At 36.5% G+C, this 18,465-nt stretch overlaps 1 protein-coding gene across 2 annotated transcripts in view; it reads left to right on the top strand.

Annotated features, from left to right (window-relative positions):
• CFAP54 (cilia and flagella associated protein 54) overlaps positions 1–18,465 on the top strand; it is a 462,482-nt gene that overhangs the window by 246,223 nt on the left and 197,794 nt on the right. For both annotated transcript variants that reach the window (XM_064283706.1, XM_064283705.1), the window contains 3 exons: positions 227–409; positions 3,363–3,449; positions 10,088–10,210. In XM_064283706.1, coding sequence (XP_064139776.1) covers positions 227–409; positions 3,363–3,449; positions 10,088–10,210 — 393 coding nt within the window. The remainder of the gene's footprint in view (positions 1–226; positions 410–3,362; positions 3,450–10,087; positions 10,211–18,465) is intronic.

Raw genomic sequence — 18,465 nt, 5'->3', positions numbered from 1 at the left:
TCAACAGCTAATTTTTCAGAAGTAAATCACTAGGCCTTTCTTTCAACATGCTTCTGGGTGGACTTGAACCTCCAACCTTTTGATTAGCAACCAAGCGTGTTAAATATTTGTGCCACTCAGAGGTATGCTATGTACTTTAGGAAGTAATCTGTGTACTTCATATTTTGGTTTATTCATGCAAATGCAATTTGGTAGCTCTTTACTTTACCTTTTTTTTCATTTTCAGGGCTTGCTGAGAACAACCCTTCCACATCCCAAAGCTGAGCGATGTTATGCTCAGTATGAAATTATTCAACTTCTTCCAGGCATTGAGCTCTTCTCAGATAGGTACAGGGCTGACATTTGCTCTGTAGTTGCAAGTCTTTATTATATTATACGGGAACTGCACTTTGCTAAGCAAAATCTAATAGTAAGTAATTTGTAAAATCATCTAATCTTAATTCATTGTGGTATTTTTGCCCCATTTACCTTAGACTTTTCAAATTTTGCTAATGTTATTTTGGTCAGTGCTTATATAACTTTTAAACCTTATATAGTTAGGATTTTTTGCTGTACTTAGTTAGAAATGTAGTAATCAATATTCTTGCTTTGACATCATTGTTTGCGTTACATTTTGGAATAAGAAAAGTCTATTTGATTTTGTTTTCTTTTTTTTACTCTATTATTTTAGCTTTTTTTCCTGAAAGTATTTGGTGAAATTGATTAGAATGTGTTACTGATCTTAAACATAGGAATTTAGAGCACATGTAGCTCACTGCATTAAGTCATTTAGTTCATAGAAATACTCAAACCATGAGAGTGCTTTTTTTTTGGTTTGTTTTTTATTGAGATGAGTTTATCTTTGTGTCTCTTGTCTTTTCCCTGTTGAGAGTGCATCCAAATTAGCAAGAAATTCTAACTGTGAAATAAAAGACAGACATTTCGGTATGTCCTAGGAAAGCCGAAACCTCCAATACAAGTTTCTTTCCTTTTGGGGAAAAGAAATCACAGTATATATCATAATTTGAAGTAGGCTGTATTTTAAAAATAAATTAGTATGTGTTAAAAATCTTGGTCATTGTCTTAATTATCTAGTGCTGCTATAACAGAAATACCATGAGTGGATGGCTTTAACAAACAAAAATTTATTTCACAGTCTAGTAAGCTAGAAGGCTGAATTCAGGCCACCACCTCTGGGGAAGCCTTTCTCTCTCTATAGGCCCTGGGGGAAGGTCCTTGTCTTCAATTTTCCCCTGGTTAGGGAGCTTCTCAGTGCAGGAACCCCAGGTCCAAAGGATTCACTATGCTCCTCATGCTTCTTTCTTGGCAGTATGAGGTCCCCCCTGTCTCTATGCTCACTTCTCTTTTGTATATCTCAAAAGGATTGGCTTAAAACACAGTCCAATCTTGTAGATTGAGTCCCACCTTATTAACATAACTGCCATTAATCCCATCTCATTAACATCATAGAGGCAGGATTTACAACACAGGAAAATCACATCAGATGACAAAATGGTCGACAATCACACAATACTGGGAATCGTGGTCTTGCCAAGTTGCTAAACATATTTTTGGGTACACAGTTCAGTCCATGAGAGTCATTTAATATTTTCCTTATCTTATTTCTCCTTTATGCTATTTCTTCTGTTTTTAATACCTCTTTATTCTACACTTTTCTCTCTTAATATCTATTCCTTTTTTTCTCTGATTTTCTTCCCTTTATAATTTTTATTCCTACTTTTTTTTCACATTTTTTTCCTATTCTTCTAGTATATTTGTTCCTCTGACTTTAAACCCTATATTGAAAACATTTACTGCCCCCTAATATGAGTTGTTAAATTATAAAAATATGTGTCAAAGAGATTGGTAAATGCTTTTACCACAGTGGATTTGGCAAAACATTATTTATTAGAAGAAAAAATAATAAAATGATGTTCCTGTCATTGGTAAGGGGATTCATTTCTGTATTTAGAAAGTAGTTCTATCCCCTAGGTAAACTTTAGCTGTCTAGGCATATTCATATATAATACATATTACTGCATTTGGAAAGAAAGTGAGAGGTTTTTTTCTTCCAAAGCTTAAGAAATTGAGAAAGTTTTTCTGAATAATTGAGCAATTGGCAGCAATAAAAAGTGTTTTTATTTCTCACTACGAAAAACTAAATCTCGAAGGTAATCACCAAACTCTTACTGTTTTGTACTGCTTTAATTGTAGAAAAGGTACTGTAATATGTTTGTAGTACGTAAGTGTAGAAAAAATAGTATGTTTGAAATCATATAACACCAGTTCTAATCTTTCTAAAAAGATAACAGCTGCCAGATGACTGACAATTAGAGATTCCCTAGCTGAACTTGCAAGATATAAAAAGCTTCCATTTTGTATTAGTCTTCTCCTGAAGAAGCCCAGGTGCTAAGAAGACTTCCGACACATATAAAACTTGCTATGGGACTCAGAGCCATAGAATCATGGGAAATATTTGCTAAATAATGGGAATGCCAATGTCCTTCCTTACTTCATCTCCCATTTGCTAGGACAGGATACAGTTGCAGGAACTGAGCTTCAAGTTTGAGTTGAAATCAGTTTCTACGGGCAAATGTTTTGTCAAAACAGTTCACTCAGCATCTTTCTGAACAGTGGTTAGGCCAGTTGAAATACAGTTAGCTACAAATTCTCGTCTATACCCATGAGACTTTAAGAAGAGTTGAGCTTTGGGGTTAACTCTGTTCTAGCTGCCATTGAGTCAATTCCGACTGTGTTAGAATAGAGCTGTGTTGCGTAGGGTTTTCAATGCCTGTGACCTTTTGGAAGCAGATTGACAGGCCTGTTTTATGAGGTGTCTTTGGGTGGGTGGCTGTCATTGAGAAATCCTGACTGAAGACAAATAAAAAAAAACAAAAAAAAATTTTTTTTGTAAAGACAAATAGCAGCTAGTCAGGGGACATGGATATGAGTTCCTTTGCCTTAAATTTTGCATTTATTTGATAGCTCATTTGCTATAGTTTTGCTACATTATGTGATTCATACATACACGTCAAATTATTTTTTTCCCAAGGAAGGTAATGAATTGGGTTTTTACTTTTCCATGCTTAAAGAGATGTGAAACCTAGGGACTTGGATACCAAGTGCACCTTCTTAGAACTGTACGTCCCTGATAACATCTTAAAATTCTGATAAAACTATGAAGCATATGCCAGGCAGATCATTTCACTTATAACAAACAGTATTCTCTTAACATGAAATGTCAATCCCTAACATATATATATCAAATACGTTCATATATATATTTGATGTGGGGTTGGGTTATTTAATATTTGGCTAGATTTGATTATTAAGTTATTAATTTGATAAAATATGTTTTAAAACAAAGAATTTTTTCCTGGTAGGTTCTGCCTCTCCTTGCATTGTACCAATACTTTGTTTCTGGAATTTGCCAAGACATAGTCAGAAGCATAGAAGCAAGACTCCTCAAGGTATATCACAAGCTTTTAAGACATTTGATATTCTTAAACTTGTAAGGATATTGTCAGGCATTAATTGGGTTCTAACATAGTAAACTATACTTATCACAAAAAGCTGATACTAACATGGTAATATATATTTATATAAAAATAATCCATTATCATAATAAAATATGAGAAAGAGCTAGTACAAAGTTTTAATAATTTTATGCTTGGACCACAGTAAGGTAAGGAATATTTATACCTGGAGATGAGGCTCACTCAACACCAGTCATTCTGGAAATCAACACTTCTCGAGAGACTGACTTCCTGGTGAAGACCAATGGGCCAGTTTTCTGAAGGTTCTGTGAATTTATTGCTAAGAATCTTTATATATATCATGGTATACAAGTATTTTCTGTTGCCGAGGAATTGAATTAACAAGACAAGCAGCAATAGAATAATAACTAATTATTTAACCCAGAAGTTGGCTGAGGTTCTCTGCCTTGAAGATTCATGTACAATTGGCTTGAACCCTATGTTGTGTGGGAACCCCAAGTACCTCCCATTTTCTCTGCCCACTTTCCTAGTCACCCATTATTGCAAGCTCCCACATTTCGTGAATTTGTTTGGTTCGTGGATCATTTCAACATTCAGCAAGTTTGCTTCCTGTTCTGTACTTCATCAACTCTAATATGGCATTCAACCCTCTCCTGTGTTTCACACACACACACTCATATGTCACACATAATTACACACAACATATTTACCAAAGGCATTATTTCTATAGTTGACTTTACTAAAAATTGGGAAGACAGGGAGATTTAAGTTGCAGCAGGACAAATAATGTAAAACAGAATATTTGACATCCCTGGGCTTAAAATGTTCCTTGGCCCCTATCTCAAGCTTTTGCTTGTTATCGCATGGCTTAATCAGCTGTGTGTTGGTAAATGTTTCACAACTGGCTCTCAAAAACAACTGCCACCACCCTAATTTGTAGCATTTGTAGTTTCTGTGGTGTAAACATCCCTACTATGGCTGACCTCAAGCTACCAACTAGATGTCACTGAATGCAGAGTTGTCACAAGATATAAACGGCTGGCTCTTGCAACTGAGTGTGAGTGTGTTTTAGCACACAACTGGCTTAACCCCTTCTCCTCCTTTTTTGAAATACCCTCCACCCTCCTTCCCCAAATCCTTCCCATTTTCTTGTTAGAGAAAATTAGATTTCCCTTTGAACTGCTTTTCCCATCCAGACCCTTATATTTCTAAATAAGGACATTAAGTTTCCTAGTAGGAATTCTGGCACTAACTGTTAAGATATTTTAACTCTGGAGTAAATAGATAATTTGTTATCAGCCATGAAAATTTCTGGATCACCCTTTCTAGTTTACTGAGTTCTTAAAAGTTCTCTTGCTTTTGAATTCTGTCAACACTTTTTGTTTTTAAGTGCATGTAACTTTTCTCTTTGTTTTTTTTGGCCGCTCTCTCTCTCTAAGACTGCAAAATTTCTGGAGGCAGGACTTGTATCTTACTCATCTTTTAATTCCCTATAGAGTCTAGACTAAAAACTTAATAAATTTGGTGCTCAGCAATTAATTATTAAACCTAATTGAAAATCTGTAGACTTATCAAAAGTACATTCTCTGCATGCTCTCTTTAGTGTTTAGCGGGAACTCACCTAGAAGATATGTAATAAATATTTGTTGATTTAACTCTAAAATAATATTTATTGAGTATCTTTTATTTAAAAAGATTGTGTTAGTTGCTAGGAATACAAAGAAATGTAATACAGGTCCTTGCTTATAAGGAAGTAAAAAGGTGGGAAGAGAGACGAGGTACATACATAAGAGCAAATTATGCACCTGCCACTTAATAATTTTCAAACGAGTGTGATGAACACTAGGTCTCCAGGAGTTAAGGAGGGAGAAATAACTTTGAGTGTTTAGTTTTCAATAACTAGGTAAGATTTCAGCTTGAAAAGAGTAAAATTAACTGAGCAGAACAGAGGAGGAAGAGAAAATTCTCACAAAGACAATAGTGTGAAAGATGAAGAGGTAAGAAAGTATTGACTTGTTTAGGGGGCAGGCATGGTTCAATGGGATGGTATGGAGTGGAGGTTGGTGTGGCCAAGTTGTAAAAGATAACATGAGAATACCAGGGGCATAGGATATGAAGGGCCTTAAATTCCAAACTGCAAGAGACAAAATGTGGGCGTTGGACAGTGACAGAAATTAGGAGATTGTGAAATTACAATTGGTCTACAGATTTAGCTTGGTCTGTCATCCAAGAGGCCAGATGCTTGGCCACCTTGTATCTTTTATTGCAATGACCACTAATAGGAGGAGATCCAGAAAGGCAATGAAAGATATTATCTGGAACAAACCTTTGCTAGATGACTGTTTTTTTTTTATTGGATTGTTAGAACTTGGCAATTGTTTTTATCCCAGAATAGCTTTAAAAGCCACTGAAGTACTGTGGACTCTAGTCTGTAGCCTTGAGTTGGGAGGGGTCATTAATCCATTAATTATAGAATTTTGATCAGGAAAATGATGTGGTCAGATGTACCTGATAACAGTGTTAGGAGCAGAGTAATATAGAAGTGGGATCTTACAGGCATAGTAAGACTGAAAAACTGGACTAGTGTTTTGACAGAATCAATGAAAAAGGGCAAGTGATGGATTGTACAGAAGTTTACAGCCCGTATGAGTAGGGTTTGTCTGACATTTATGAAGTAAACTGGATCAGTGAGTGAGAAGAGAGAAAGTCATAGTCAGGAAATAGCAAGCAATGAAGCTTTCTGACAAATCGAACAGTAATAGATCACATTGTTAGGTTTCTATAGTGCACAAGTGTCTTTCAGGGAAATTTTGAAGACGTCTTTGTGATCAGCTGGTATGGGTTCACTTTAGAACTACCAACATCTTTAAAGATTTATTACTCTTAACATATCAAATGTTCCGAGAAAGGGTACTGACAGTTCTGTATTTGTGTGAGTGAAGGGTTGATTAATGTGTCATTCTTTTTGCCATCTAGCTTGTTTGTGTTCACAGTGTTGGTCACTACTGAAAATTTATGTCCATTATTATCATCATTTTTTCAAATGGTCAGATTGGTGCAGTAAACTCAAACCAGGGGATAAGCTTGAGCATTGGACATAATTTGTATAGAGCAATATAGTCAGGATCTGATGAGACTAACCAAGACAGATATGGATAAGTGTTTCCTCATAGAGGTAATGAACAAATGTTTATCTACTGACTGAAAGAGTTCATACGTCTAAGTGCCAACTTTGATGTTATATGGAACTGGAGATATTAAAGCCCAAGATGTTTTAGCAGGACCAAAGTATACAACTCCATAGACAAATATTTTCTCCTTTCCATTAAAAATATTCTCCTGACCTTTGATGTTTTGTTTTCAAGATATTTTCACATCCTGTTATTCCCTAACTTACCTTCTTTTTAGGTTCTTTAAAGTTCATACATCCCTGAGATTCCTAAGATACTGCTGAAAGGAAAAGAGAGAGTAAGATGGATAGATATGTTGAAGATAAATAGATTTTGCTTTTTTTTGTTGTTTAATAAAATTATACACATGTGTATGTATGTTTATATTTTATATTTTTTACATTTACCCTTCTCTATTCTCTACAAGGTCACTAGATGTCTTCAAAATATAAGTTAAGTTAGGGCTTCCATCTGTTCAAAAATCTGCAGTTACACAGAAAATACAATTCATTGTCCTCACCCTGGTCTACAGGCTCCATGCTATCTTCTTTGGCCATCATTTGTACCCAGCTCCTAATCCCTTTCCTCTTGCTCTTTGATCTCCACCACACAGGTTGCTCCTTGAGCATGCCAAGACTCCAAGACTGCTCCTGTTTCATGACCTTCGCACTCGTGGTCCCCTCAGTAGAATGCTCTTCCCCCAGATTTTCACATGGTTCTTTCTCTCAAGTCATTCCCAAATGTGCTTACAAAGGTTTTCTCCTCAGAGAAGGTTTTCTGACCACAGTCTCGAGAATAGCATTTTGTCAATACCTTCTACTGTTTCTCATAGTGTTATATCTTCATGTATCGCTTAAATATATCTAAATATGCATTCCCCCATGCCTCTGTCATTTTGTCATACTCTGGGGGTTGCATGTGCTGCTGGAAGTTGTGTCACTGGTATTCAAATACCAGCAGGGCTATCCATGGTGGACAGGTTTCAGCTGAGCTTCCAGACTAAGACAGACTAGGAAGAAGGATCTGATGGTCTACTTCTGAAAAGCACTAGCCAGTGAAAACCTTATAAATAGCAGCAGAATGTTGCCAGATATATTGCCAGAAGGTGAGCCCCTCAGGTTAGAAGGCACTCAAAAGACAACTGGGGAAGATGCCTCCCCAAAGGAGAATCAACCCTAGTGCCATGGATGGAGTCAAGCTTTTGGGACCTTCGTTTGCTGATGCAGCATGACTCAGAATGAGAAGAAACAGCTGCAAACATCCATTAAGAATCGGAATGTGGAATTTTATGAAGTATGATCTAGGAAAATTGGAAATCGTTAAAAATAAAATGGAATGCATAAACATTGATTTCCTAGGCATTAGTGAGCTGAAATGGGCTGGTATTGGCCATTTTGAATTGCTAAATCATATAGTCTGCTATGCTGGGAATGACAACTTGAGGAATGGCGTTGCATTTGTCATCAAAAAGAACATTTCAAGATCTATCCTGAAGTATAGTGTTGTCAGTGATAGAATAATATCCATACTCCTACAAGGAAGACCAGTTAATACAACTATTATTCATATTTACACACCAACCACTAAGGCCAAAGATAAAGAAACTGAAGATTTTTACCAACATGTTTACCAAAATGGATCTCAGAAAAGACTCTGAAATTTTCTCTTGAACATAGGGTAGCTAAAGCAAACGAAAGAAATGATGAAGTAGAAGAGCTGAACAGAAGATTTCAAAGGGTGGCTTGAGAAGACAAAGTAAAGTATTATAATGAAATGTGCATTAGAAAACCAAAAGGGAAGAACATGCTTGTCATTTCTCAAGCTGAAAGAACTGAAGAAAAAATTCAAGCCTCGAGTTGCAATATTGAAGGATTCTAAAGAGAAAATATTAAATGATTGCAGAAAACACCAAAAACAGATGGAAAAAATACACAGAGTCACTAAAAAATTGGTCGACGTGCAACCATTTCAGGAGGTACCATATGAGCAGGAACCAATGGTACCAAAGGAAGAAGTCTAAGCTGCACTGAAGACATTGGTGAAAAACAAGTCTCCAGGAATTGATGGAATAGTAATTGAAATGTTTCAACAAACGGATTCAGCACTGAAGGTGCTCAGTCATCTATGCCCAGAAATTTGGAAGACAGCTACCTGGCCAACCGGCTGGAAGAGATCCATATTTATGCCTTTTCCAAAGAAAGGTGATTCAACTGAATGTGGAAATGATGGAACAATTTCATTAATATCACACTCAAGTAATTTTGCTTAAGATCATTCAGAAGCGGCTGCAGCAGTATATCACAGGCAACTGCCAGAAATTCAAGCCAGATTCAGAAGAGGACGCGGAACAAGGGATATCATTGCTGTTGTCAGATGGATCCTGGCTGAAAGCAAAGAATACCATAAAGATGTTTACTTGTATTTTATTGACTATGCAAAGGCATTCAAGTATGTGGATCATAACGAATTATGGATAACATTGAGAACGGGAATTCTAGAACTCTTAATTGTGTTTATGTTAAACTTGTACATAGATCAAGAGGCAGTTGTTCAAGCAGAACAACGGGATACTGCGTGGTTTAAAGTCAGGAAAACTGTGTGTTAGGGTTGTATCCTTTCACCATATTTATTCAATCTGTATGCTAAGCAAATAATCTGAGAAGCTGACCTATATGAAGAAGAACGTGGCATCAGGATTGGGGGAAGACTCATCAACAACCTGCATTATGCAGATGACACAAATTTGCTTGCTGAAAGTGAAGAGGACTTGAAGCACTTGCTGATGAACATAAGACCGCAACCTTCAGTATGAATTACACCTCAACATAAAGAAAACAAAATTCCTCATAAGTGGACCAATAAGCAACATCATGATAAAAGGAGAAAAGACTGAAGTTGTCAAGGGTTTCATTTTACTTGGATCCACAATCAACACTCATGGAAGCAGCAGTCAAAAAATCAAAAGACGCATTGCGTTGGGCAAATCTGCTGCGAAAGACCTCTTTAAAGTGTTGAAAAACAAAGATGTCACCTTTGAGAACATTAGATGTGTTTTTTGTTGTTGTTATTGTTTTTATACTATAGTTAACCATGAGAACAAAAAAACAAATTCAATTTTCAGAACTTTTTCATGCCTATCATATATTTTTGTATGTGCCTCTGATGAAGTAAACTTCTGATAAACATTGCCTGTTGTAATATAATTGTAATAATTTCCTGCTATTTTTATTAGTTTCTTGGTCCACATAAACTGGCTTACACACAGAAACATGCATCTCTATCCATCCATATTTAATAAACATCAATTCATAATGCATTACCAATGTTAAGCAGGAATTTTGGATCTTAGAAAGTAGATGATTTTTCTCTAAAATTTTAATTTTGTAAGAGAAACAAATTGTTTAATTTAAAATCTCATTAATTTTTTCCTTTCCTTTAAAGGTAGAAGTCCTTATAGATTTAGGATTCTTTTCTGAAGCCTTTTATGAAATGTCTCAGGTTTTACATGGAAAAAACATGCCTTCCACAGTACCTGCTGGCTGTAAAGCTCCTGGAAAGATAAAGGTAATCCTGCCTATTTGATTCAAAGCCATTACTTTGCGTTTGAAGGCTCCTTTCCTGCAATTTAGGGAACACTTTCATGAAAGTGTGCTTATAAGTCTTCGTTACCCCAGACCTCTTCATTAAGAGTGGTTATAGCTCACAGCATGCTTTATGAGACCTGATATGTCAGGGCCCAGCTTAAAATGGCCATGTCTCTGGAATAAAAGAATGTTATGTGGGATAGAATACAGTTTTGGAGTAGATTTTTACAATTGAATTTTGGCTTAGGGATACTGTACCATGATCCTTGTTATAGTTATGATGGGTGGTCTAGTTAGACAATTTTATTCCCTTATCTCTTAGACTTTTGGGCCTAATAATTTTTAGTTAATGTTCTTAATCAAAATGATTTCTCTTTATATCCTATTGGGATCTTTTTTTGATTTATATACTTTATGTCAAAGAGTTAAGAATGTCTTGTTTGACATTTTGATCAAGGATCTTATAGAGGAACCTTGATCGAAAGGGGGAAAATGCAGAACAGAATTTAAAATTATCATGGATTCCAGCCCTTCTGGAGCCATGGAGGCTGGATGAACCACTGAAACTATTGCCCTGAGATAATCTTTAAGTCTTAAACCAAAAATATCCCCTGAAGCCTTCTTAAAACCAAACAATAGTTCGGATTAACTGGTAAAAAATATGTGCCTTGAGCATTATATTCTTTTAAGAACTATCTGTATGGGATCAAATTGACAACAACTACTTAGAAGATGAGATAGGAACCTTAGGGAGCAGTGAGTTTATGTTCATGGGCAAGGAACAACTCAGAAAAGGAGAGAGAGAATGGTTGTATGAGTCAAAGAATGTAATCAGTGTCACTGAATTGTACATGTAGAAACTGTTGAATTGGTATATGTTTTGCTGATGTATTTTCAACAACAACATTAAAATAAATAAAATTTTTAAAAATAGGGAAAAAACGTCTTGTTCAAATTTCTTCTGTTTTTTATGAGGGGACAACTTTCTTCCATTTTTTCTAGTTGTTTTTGACTTTAGGAGATAGTTTACCTGGCTTGCTTAATTTGAATTTTTAAGTTAGATGACTGAAGCATCATTCTTGAAAATGAATACTAGAGTCTATATTTAAAGTGTAAATTAAATCAGGATGAGTTATCTTCTCCTCTGCTTCAGTTTTCATGATGATCTGGAAACCGTTGGGTGATACTTGCTTTAGGCAGATCTTGGACCCTGTGGACTGTGATAAAGGAATAGAAGGAGGTAGCAAGTCAGTTTGCCTGGGGGATATTGTGCGTGAGGAGTGAAGCTGACAGACACAATACACGCTGGTTGGATTCAAACTGGAGGACCTAAAAGAACCTGGGGAATGAGTGAGCTATGTCTTGAAAATTACTCACATAAACGGACATTATATATACATATACTATGTTCGTTACTTCAGTAATGAACTAAAACTTACATTGCTTATTCCTCAATATGATGGCTACATCATTACCATTCGTTGTAATAGGGTAAAGTATAAACAAGGGGGCATCATAAGTCTTATCATATGAGAAGTCACATGGGAAAGGTGATTGTTTGCAGTAAGCCATTTCCTGAACAGGAAGGGTGGAAGGATTTCTTTATCCATCACTGTTTTCCAGTATCACAGGGTTCAGGTAAAATTCAAAATTAACAGTTCATTTTCTGTAGAATTCATCTTACCTGTGTTAAATTAGCAGTAATTTCTTGCTTGCTTCTTAGTCAATGGCCTTTTTCTATTCTAACCTTCTTGCATTTTGCTATTAAAATTATACTTCCATTCATTCAAAAATATTTATTGAGTGTCTACTGAATGTAGGAGCTGTTCTAATCATGGGAGTAGAGCAGTAAAAAAAAACAAAGTGGAGATGTTGTTGCCCTGGAGCTTTGAGAGAATTGAGTCTTGTAAAGATCTGAGGAACAACCTCAATAGGGAGAGTAGGTAAAAGACCGCTCCATAGGTATATACCAGAAGAAGCAAAAACAGGAGCACAAACAGAAACCTGTACACCAATGTTTATTGAAGCACTTTCCATAATAGCCAAAATGTGGAAACAACCAAAATATTCAACAGATAAATGGATGAACAAAATGTGGTATATACATACAGTGGAATATTCCTCACTGATAAAGAGAAAATGAAGTCCTGATGCATGCCACAACATCGATGAACCTTGAAAACATTATGTTGAGTGAAATAAGTCAGTTACGAAAGGACAAATACTGATCTCATGTATATGAAATAATCAAATATATAGAAACCAAAGAATATTAGTGGTTACCAGGAGAGAGTTTTTGCATCAGGGGAATTGAATTTATGATCATAGTGGTGATATATGTGGAAAAGGACAGTGGTAGTGGTTGCACACTATGAAGAATATAATCAATGCCTCTGAATTAGACTTACAGAAATTGTTATATTGGTGAATGTTTTGTTGTGTATATTTTCATCAAAATTAAAAAAAATTTAAAAAGCCATTGCAAATAATCTGAGTGAGAGATGATAATGGTGTGGGGGTAGTGGTAGAGGAGTGAGAAAGTGGTCAAACTCTGGGTATATTGCAAAGGTGGAGATGACAGCATTTGCTGATGATGGTTTGGAGGTGGATAAAGACACAGAAGTCCAGATGACCAGAGTGTTCAGTGTGGGCAACTGTAATAAAAAGGTTTTCATTTACTGAGATGGGGAGTACTGCTTGGGCAGGAGTTGAAAGTATTAAGTGAGAGCCCTAGTAAACAACCATGTGAGTTATATAGTATGTGGGTGCTTAAAGTCAATGGTCTGAAATTCAGGGGCTCCAGGAATAAATTCAATATGCTAGGTGTTAGTGAGCTCAAATGGACTGGCATTGGCCATTTTGAATTGGACAATCATATGGTCTACAATGCCAGGAACAACAACTTGAAGAGGAATGGTGTTACATTCATCGTCAAAAAGAACATTTCAGGAGGCGGGGCCAACATAGTAGAATAGACAGATGCTTCTGGCAAGCCCTCTTACAACAAAGACCTGAAAAAACAAATGAAATGAGTATATTTATGACAAGTTGGAGCCCTGAACATCAAAGGCAAAGTTAGAAAATGAACTGAGCAGCAGGGGGAGGAAGAGACGGTTTAGAAGCGGAGAGGAGTTACTGGACCTGAATCACTGGGAGCCCTCAGGCACCATTCCCAGGAGTGGCTGCAGTGGGCTGGTACTAGCATTCGGTGCAGTTTCATCAGTGAGAAGCAGCCAGCTGTACAGCCTACACATACCTCTGGAACGAGAGAACGGTGCTGTCAGCAAAAGCTAAGTACTTGCGTATATTTTACAACACCCCCCACCCCCAAGTGGCCTTCAGTGGCTGTTGATTTCCCTGTGCCTGAGATAGGCCCTGTTGAGCACCTAGAGCCATCCTCCTGGCGTTGGAAAAGGAATAAATTTGCAGTTGGGGGAAAAGATAATTTGCTAGCTCCACTAACCTGGGGAGCTCAGGACAGAAGTAGCTCCTGTCCAAACATAAACAGTCTGTGACTTTGAGCACCTTTCCCCTCTGCATGGACCTGTGTGGGCCTATTTCAGGAGAATAGGCCCTTGTTGACAGACTGCAACTGTTTCAGCTATGTGGTGGAGAGTTGGGTGTTTGATGTCTGACACCGCTTTGCCTATTAAGTAGGGTCCTCATCTACCCACATGAGGGGCCTAAGGATTGGTGGTTCCACTCAGGTCACCCAGCCACCCCCAAGAGGGGTCCAAAGATAACTCGTACCTCCCAGTCCATACAACCAAAAACTTTGTGTGCCCATAGTCCATATGCAGAATCCACCCATCTGTATGCTTTAGGGAATAGGAATGCACTTTCCTCCGAGACATCTGGGGGATGATTCTTAGCCTCTTGCCTTGTTCAGAGCATGACCTGCTGCTGCAACCAGATACTGTTACCTACACCAATCACCCCTGCTCCTCTAAGACTGTAGGACAGAGCCGCTGCAACCAGATACTGTTACCTACACCAATCACCCCTGCTCCTCTAAGACTGTAGGACAGAGCCTGTACCACACACTTGATGATCAGCTACCTGGACACCTGAGCTGAAGTCATACAAGAAAACTGAATGGACTTCTAGACTGATACACCTAATAACAACTCTAGCCATCTGGTGACAGGATGTCAGAGCTTCAAAATAATCAAGCTAGCTCACTCAAGCAACCCATTTGGGCATATCAAAACAAAACAAAGCAAGAAGCTAGGATACAGTACCCACCCGGACCCAGTTGATACAGTAAGCAAACATAAACTAATACAATAACTTATAGATGGCTCAGAGAAAACAGTCAATATCAAATCACATAAAGAAACAGACCATGATCGCTTCAACAAGCTCTCAAAACAAAGAAACAAGGGACCTTCTAGATGAAAGTGCCTTCCTGGAATTACTGGATGCAGAATACAAAAGATTAATATACAGAATCCTTCAAGACATCAGGAAGGAAATCCGGCAATACACAGAACAAGCCAAGGAACACACAGATAAATCAGTTGAAGAAATTAAAAAGGTTATTCAGGAATTTAATGAAAAATTTAGTAAGCTGGAAAAATCCATATACAGACAGAGATCAAATTCAGAAGATTAACAATGAAATCACAGAAGTAGAAAACTCAGTAGAAAGTCAGAGGAGCAAAACTGAGCAACTGGAAGGCAGAATTTGTGAACTTGAAGGTAAAGCATGTGGCACCAATATATTTCAAGAAAAATCAAATAAAAGAATTGAAAAAAAAAATGAAACCTTTAGAATCATGTGGGACTCTATCAAGAGAAATAACCTACGAGTAACTGAAATACCAGAACAGGGAGGGATGACAGAAAATAGAGAGAATTGTTGAAAATTTGTTGGCAGTAAACTTGCCTGATATCGTGAAAGATGAGAAGATATCTACCGAAGATGCTCATCGAACTCCACATAAGGTAGATTTTAAGAGAAAGTCACCAAGGCATATTATAATCAAACTTGCCAAAACCAAGAGAGAATTTTAAGAGCAGCTGGGGATAAGCCAAAAGTCACCTACAAAGGAGAGTCAATAAGAATAAGCTCAGACTACTCGGCAGAAACCATGCAGGCAAGAAGGCAGTGGAATGATTTATGTAAAGCATTGAAGGAAAAAAATTGCCAGCCAAGAATCATATATCCAGCAAAACTGTCTTGTAAATATGAAGGTGAAATTAGGACATTTCTGACAAACAGAAGTTTGGGGAATTTATACAAACCAAACCAAAACTATAAGAAATACTAAAGGGAGTTCTTTTGTTAGAAAGTCAATAATATCATATATCAACCCAGGACTAGAACACTAGACAGAGCAATCAGAAGTCAACCCAGACAGGGAAATCACAAAAATAAATCAAGATTAAAAAAAAAAAACTCAAAACAGAGAAATGGAGATGTTATTATGAAACGGAGACAACATTAAAACAATAAAGAAGGACTAAGAAATGTAGTCATAGATCTTTCATATGGAGAAGAAGACAAGGTGATATAAAGAAATAAAGGCTAGGTTTAAATTTAGAAAAATAGGGGTAAATATTAAGGTAACTACAAAGGTGACAAACTATCCTACACATCAAAATAAAATACAAGAAAAAAAAATAGAGACTCAGGGGAAACAAAATCAACAACAACAAAGAAGAGGAAAAGACTATGTGAAGATAAACTACTCAGCACAAAAAATTAAGTGGGAGAAAGAAACTGTCAACAACACACAAAAAAAGACAGCAAAATGATAGCAGTAAATTCATACCTATCCATAATTACCCTGAATGTAAATGGTCTAAATGCACCAATAGAGAGTGGCAAAATGGATTTAAAAAAAAAAAAAACATGATTCATCTACATGCTGCCTAAAGAGACACACCTTAGACTTAGAGACACAAACAAACTAAAACTCAAAGGATGGAAAAAAAAAATATCAAACAACAATCAAAAAAGAGCAGGAGTGGCAATATTAGTTTCTGACAAAATAGATTTTAAATTTAAATCCACAACAAAGGATAAGGAAGGACACTATATAATGATTAAAGAAACACTATTTTTTTTATACCAGGAGGATATAACCATATTAAATACTTATGCACCCAATGAAAGAGCTGCAAGATACATAAAACAAACTCTATCATCATTGAAAAGTGAGATAGCTCCACAATTATAGTAGGAGACTTCCCATGCACCACTTTCGGTGGACAGGACATCCAGAAAGAAGCTCAATAAAGACCCGGAAGATCTAAATGCCACAATCAACCAACTTGACCTTATAGACATATACAGAACACTCCACCCAACAAGAGTCAAGTACACTTTCTTTTCTAGTGCACAGGGAACATTCTCTAGAATAGACCACATGTTAGGTCATAAAGCAAGCCTTAGCAGAATCCAAAATGTTGAAATATTACAAAGCATCTTCACTGATCATAAGGCCATAAATGTAGAAATCAATATCAGAAAAAGCAGGGGAAAGATATCAGACACTTGGAAACTGAACAATACCCTGCTCAAAAAAGACTGGGTTGTAGAAGACATTAAGGATGGAATAAAGAAATTCATAGAATCCAATGAGAATGAAAACACTTCCTATCAGAACCTTTGGGACATAGTGAAAGCAACGCTCAGAGGTCAATTTATATCAATAAATGCACACATCCAAAAAGCAGAAAGGGCCAAAATCAAAGAATTATCCCTACAACTTGAACAAATCGAAAGAGAACAAAAAAATAAACCCTCCGACACAGGAAGAAAGCAAATAATAAAAACTAGAGCAGAATTAAATGAAATAGAAAACAGAAAAACAATTGAAAGAATTAACAAGACCAAAAGCTGGTTCTTTGAAAAAATTAACAAATTTGATAAGCCATTGGACAAACTGACAAAAGTAAAACAGGAGAGGAAGCAAATAACCCAAATAAGAAATGAGATGGGCGATATTGTAACACACCCAACTGAAATGAAAAGAAATATGTCAATATCAGATTACTATAAGAAACTGTACTCTCACAAATTTGAAAACCTAGAAGAAATGGATGAATTCCTAGAAACATACTACCTACCTAAACTAAAACAGAGGTAGAACAATTAAATAGACCCATAACCAAATAAGAGACTGAAAAAGTAATCAAAAAAACTCCCAACAAAAAAAGCCCTGGTTATGATGGCTTCACTGCAGAGTTCTACCAAACTTTCAGAGAAGAGTTAACACCACTACTACTAAAGGATTTGGGGAGCATAGAAAAGGACAGAATATTCCCAAACTCATTCTATAAAGCCAGCATATCCCTGATACCAAAACCGTGTAAAGACACCACAAAAAAAGAAAATTATAGACCTTTATATCCCTCATGAACTTAGATGCAAAAATCCTCAACAAAATTTTAGCGAATAGAATTCAACAACATAGCAAAAAAATAATTCACCATGACCAAGTGGGATTTTACCAGGTATGCAGGGATGGTTCAACATTAGAAAAAGAATTAATGTAATCCATCACATAAATAGAACAAAAGACAAAAATCACATGATTTTATCAATTGATACAGAAAAGGCATTTGACAAAGCTCAACACCCATTCATGATAAAAACTCTCGGCAGCATAGGAATAGAAGGAAAATTCCTCAACATAATAAAGGGCATTTATACAAAGCCAATAGCCAACATCATCCAAATGGAGAGAGTCTGAAAGCATTTCCCTTGAGATTGGGAACCAGACGAGGATGGCCTTTATCACCACTCTTATTCAACATTGTGCTGGAAGTCCTAGCCAGAGCAGTTACACCTGATAAAGAAATAAATTGCATCCAGATTGGCAAGGAAGAAGTGAAAATATCTCGATTTGCAGATGATATGATCTTATACACAGAAAACCCTAAAGAATTCTCAAGAAAACTATTGAAACTAATAGAAGAGTTAAGCGGAGTATCAGGATACATATGAACATACAGAAATCACTTGGATTCCTCTACACCAACAAAAAGAAAAACAAAGAGGAAATCACCAAATCAATACCATTTACAGGAGCCCCCAAGAAGATAAATACTTAGGAATAAATCTTACCAGAGTTGTAAAAGACTTATACAAAGAAAAGTACAGTACACTTCTGCAAGAAAGCAAAAGAGACCCTCATAAATGGAAAAATGTACCGTGCTTATGGATAGGAAGACTTAACATTGTAAAAATGTCTATTTTACCAAAAGCAGTCTGAAGATACAATG

Source organism: Loxodonta africana, chromosome 4, assembly GCF_030014295.1.
Source record: "Loxodonta africana isolate mLoxAfr1 chromosome 4, mLoxAfr1.hap2, whole genome shotgun sequence".
Taxonomy (NCBI): Eukaryota; Metazoa; Chordata; class Mammalia; order Proboscidea; family Elephantidae; genus Loxodonta; species Loxodonta africana.
Note: the sequence above shows the minus strand (reverse complement) of the source record. Positions and strands in the feature narration are given on the sequence as shown.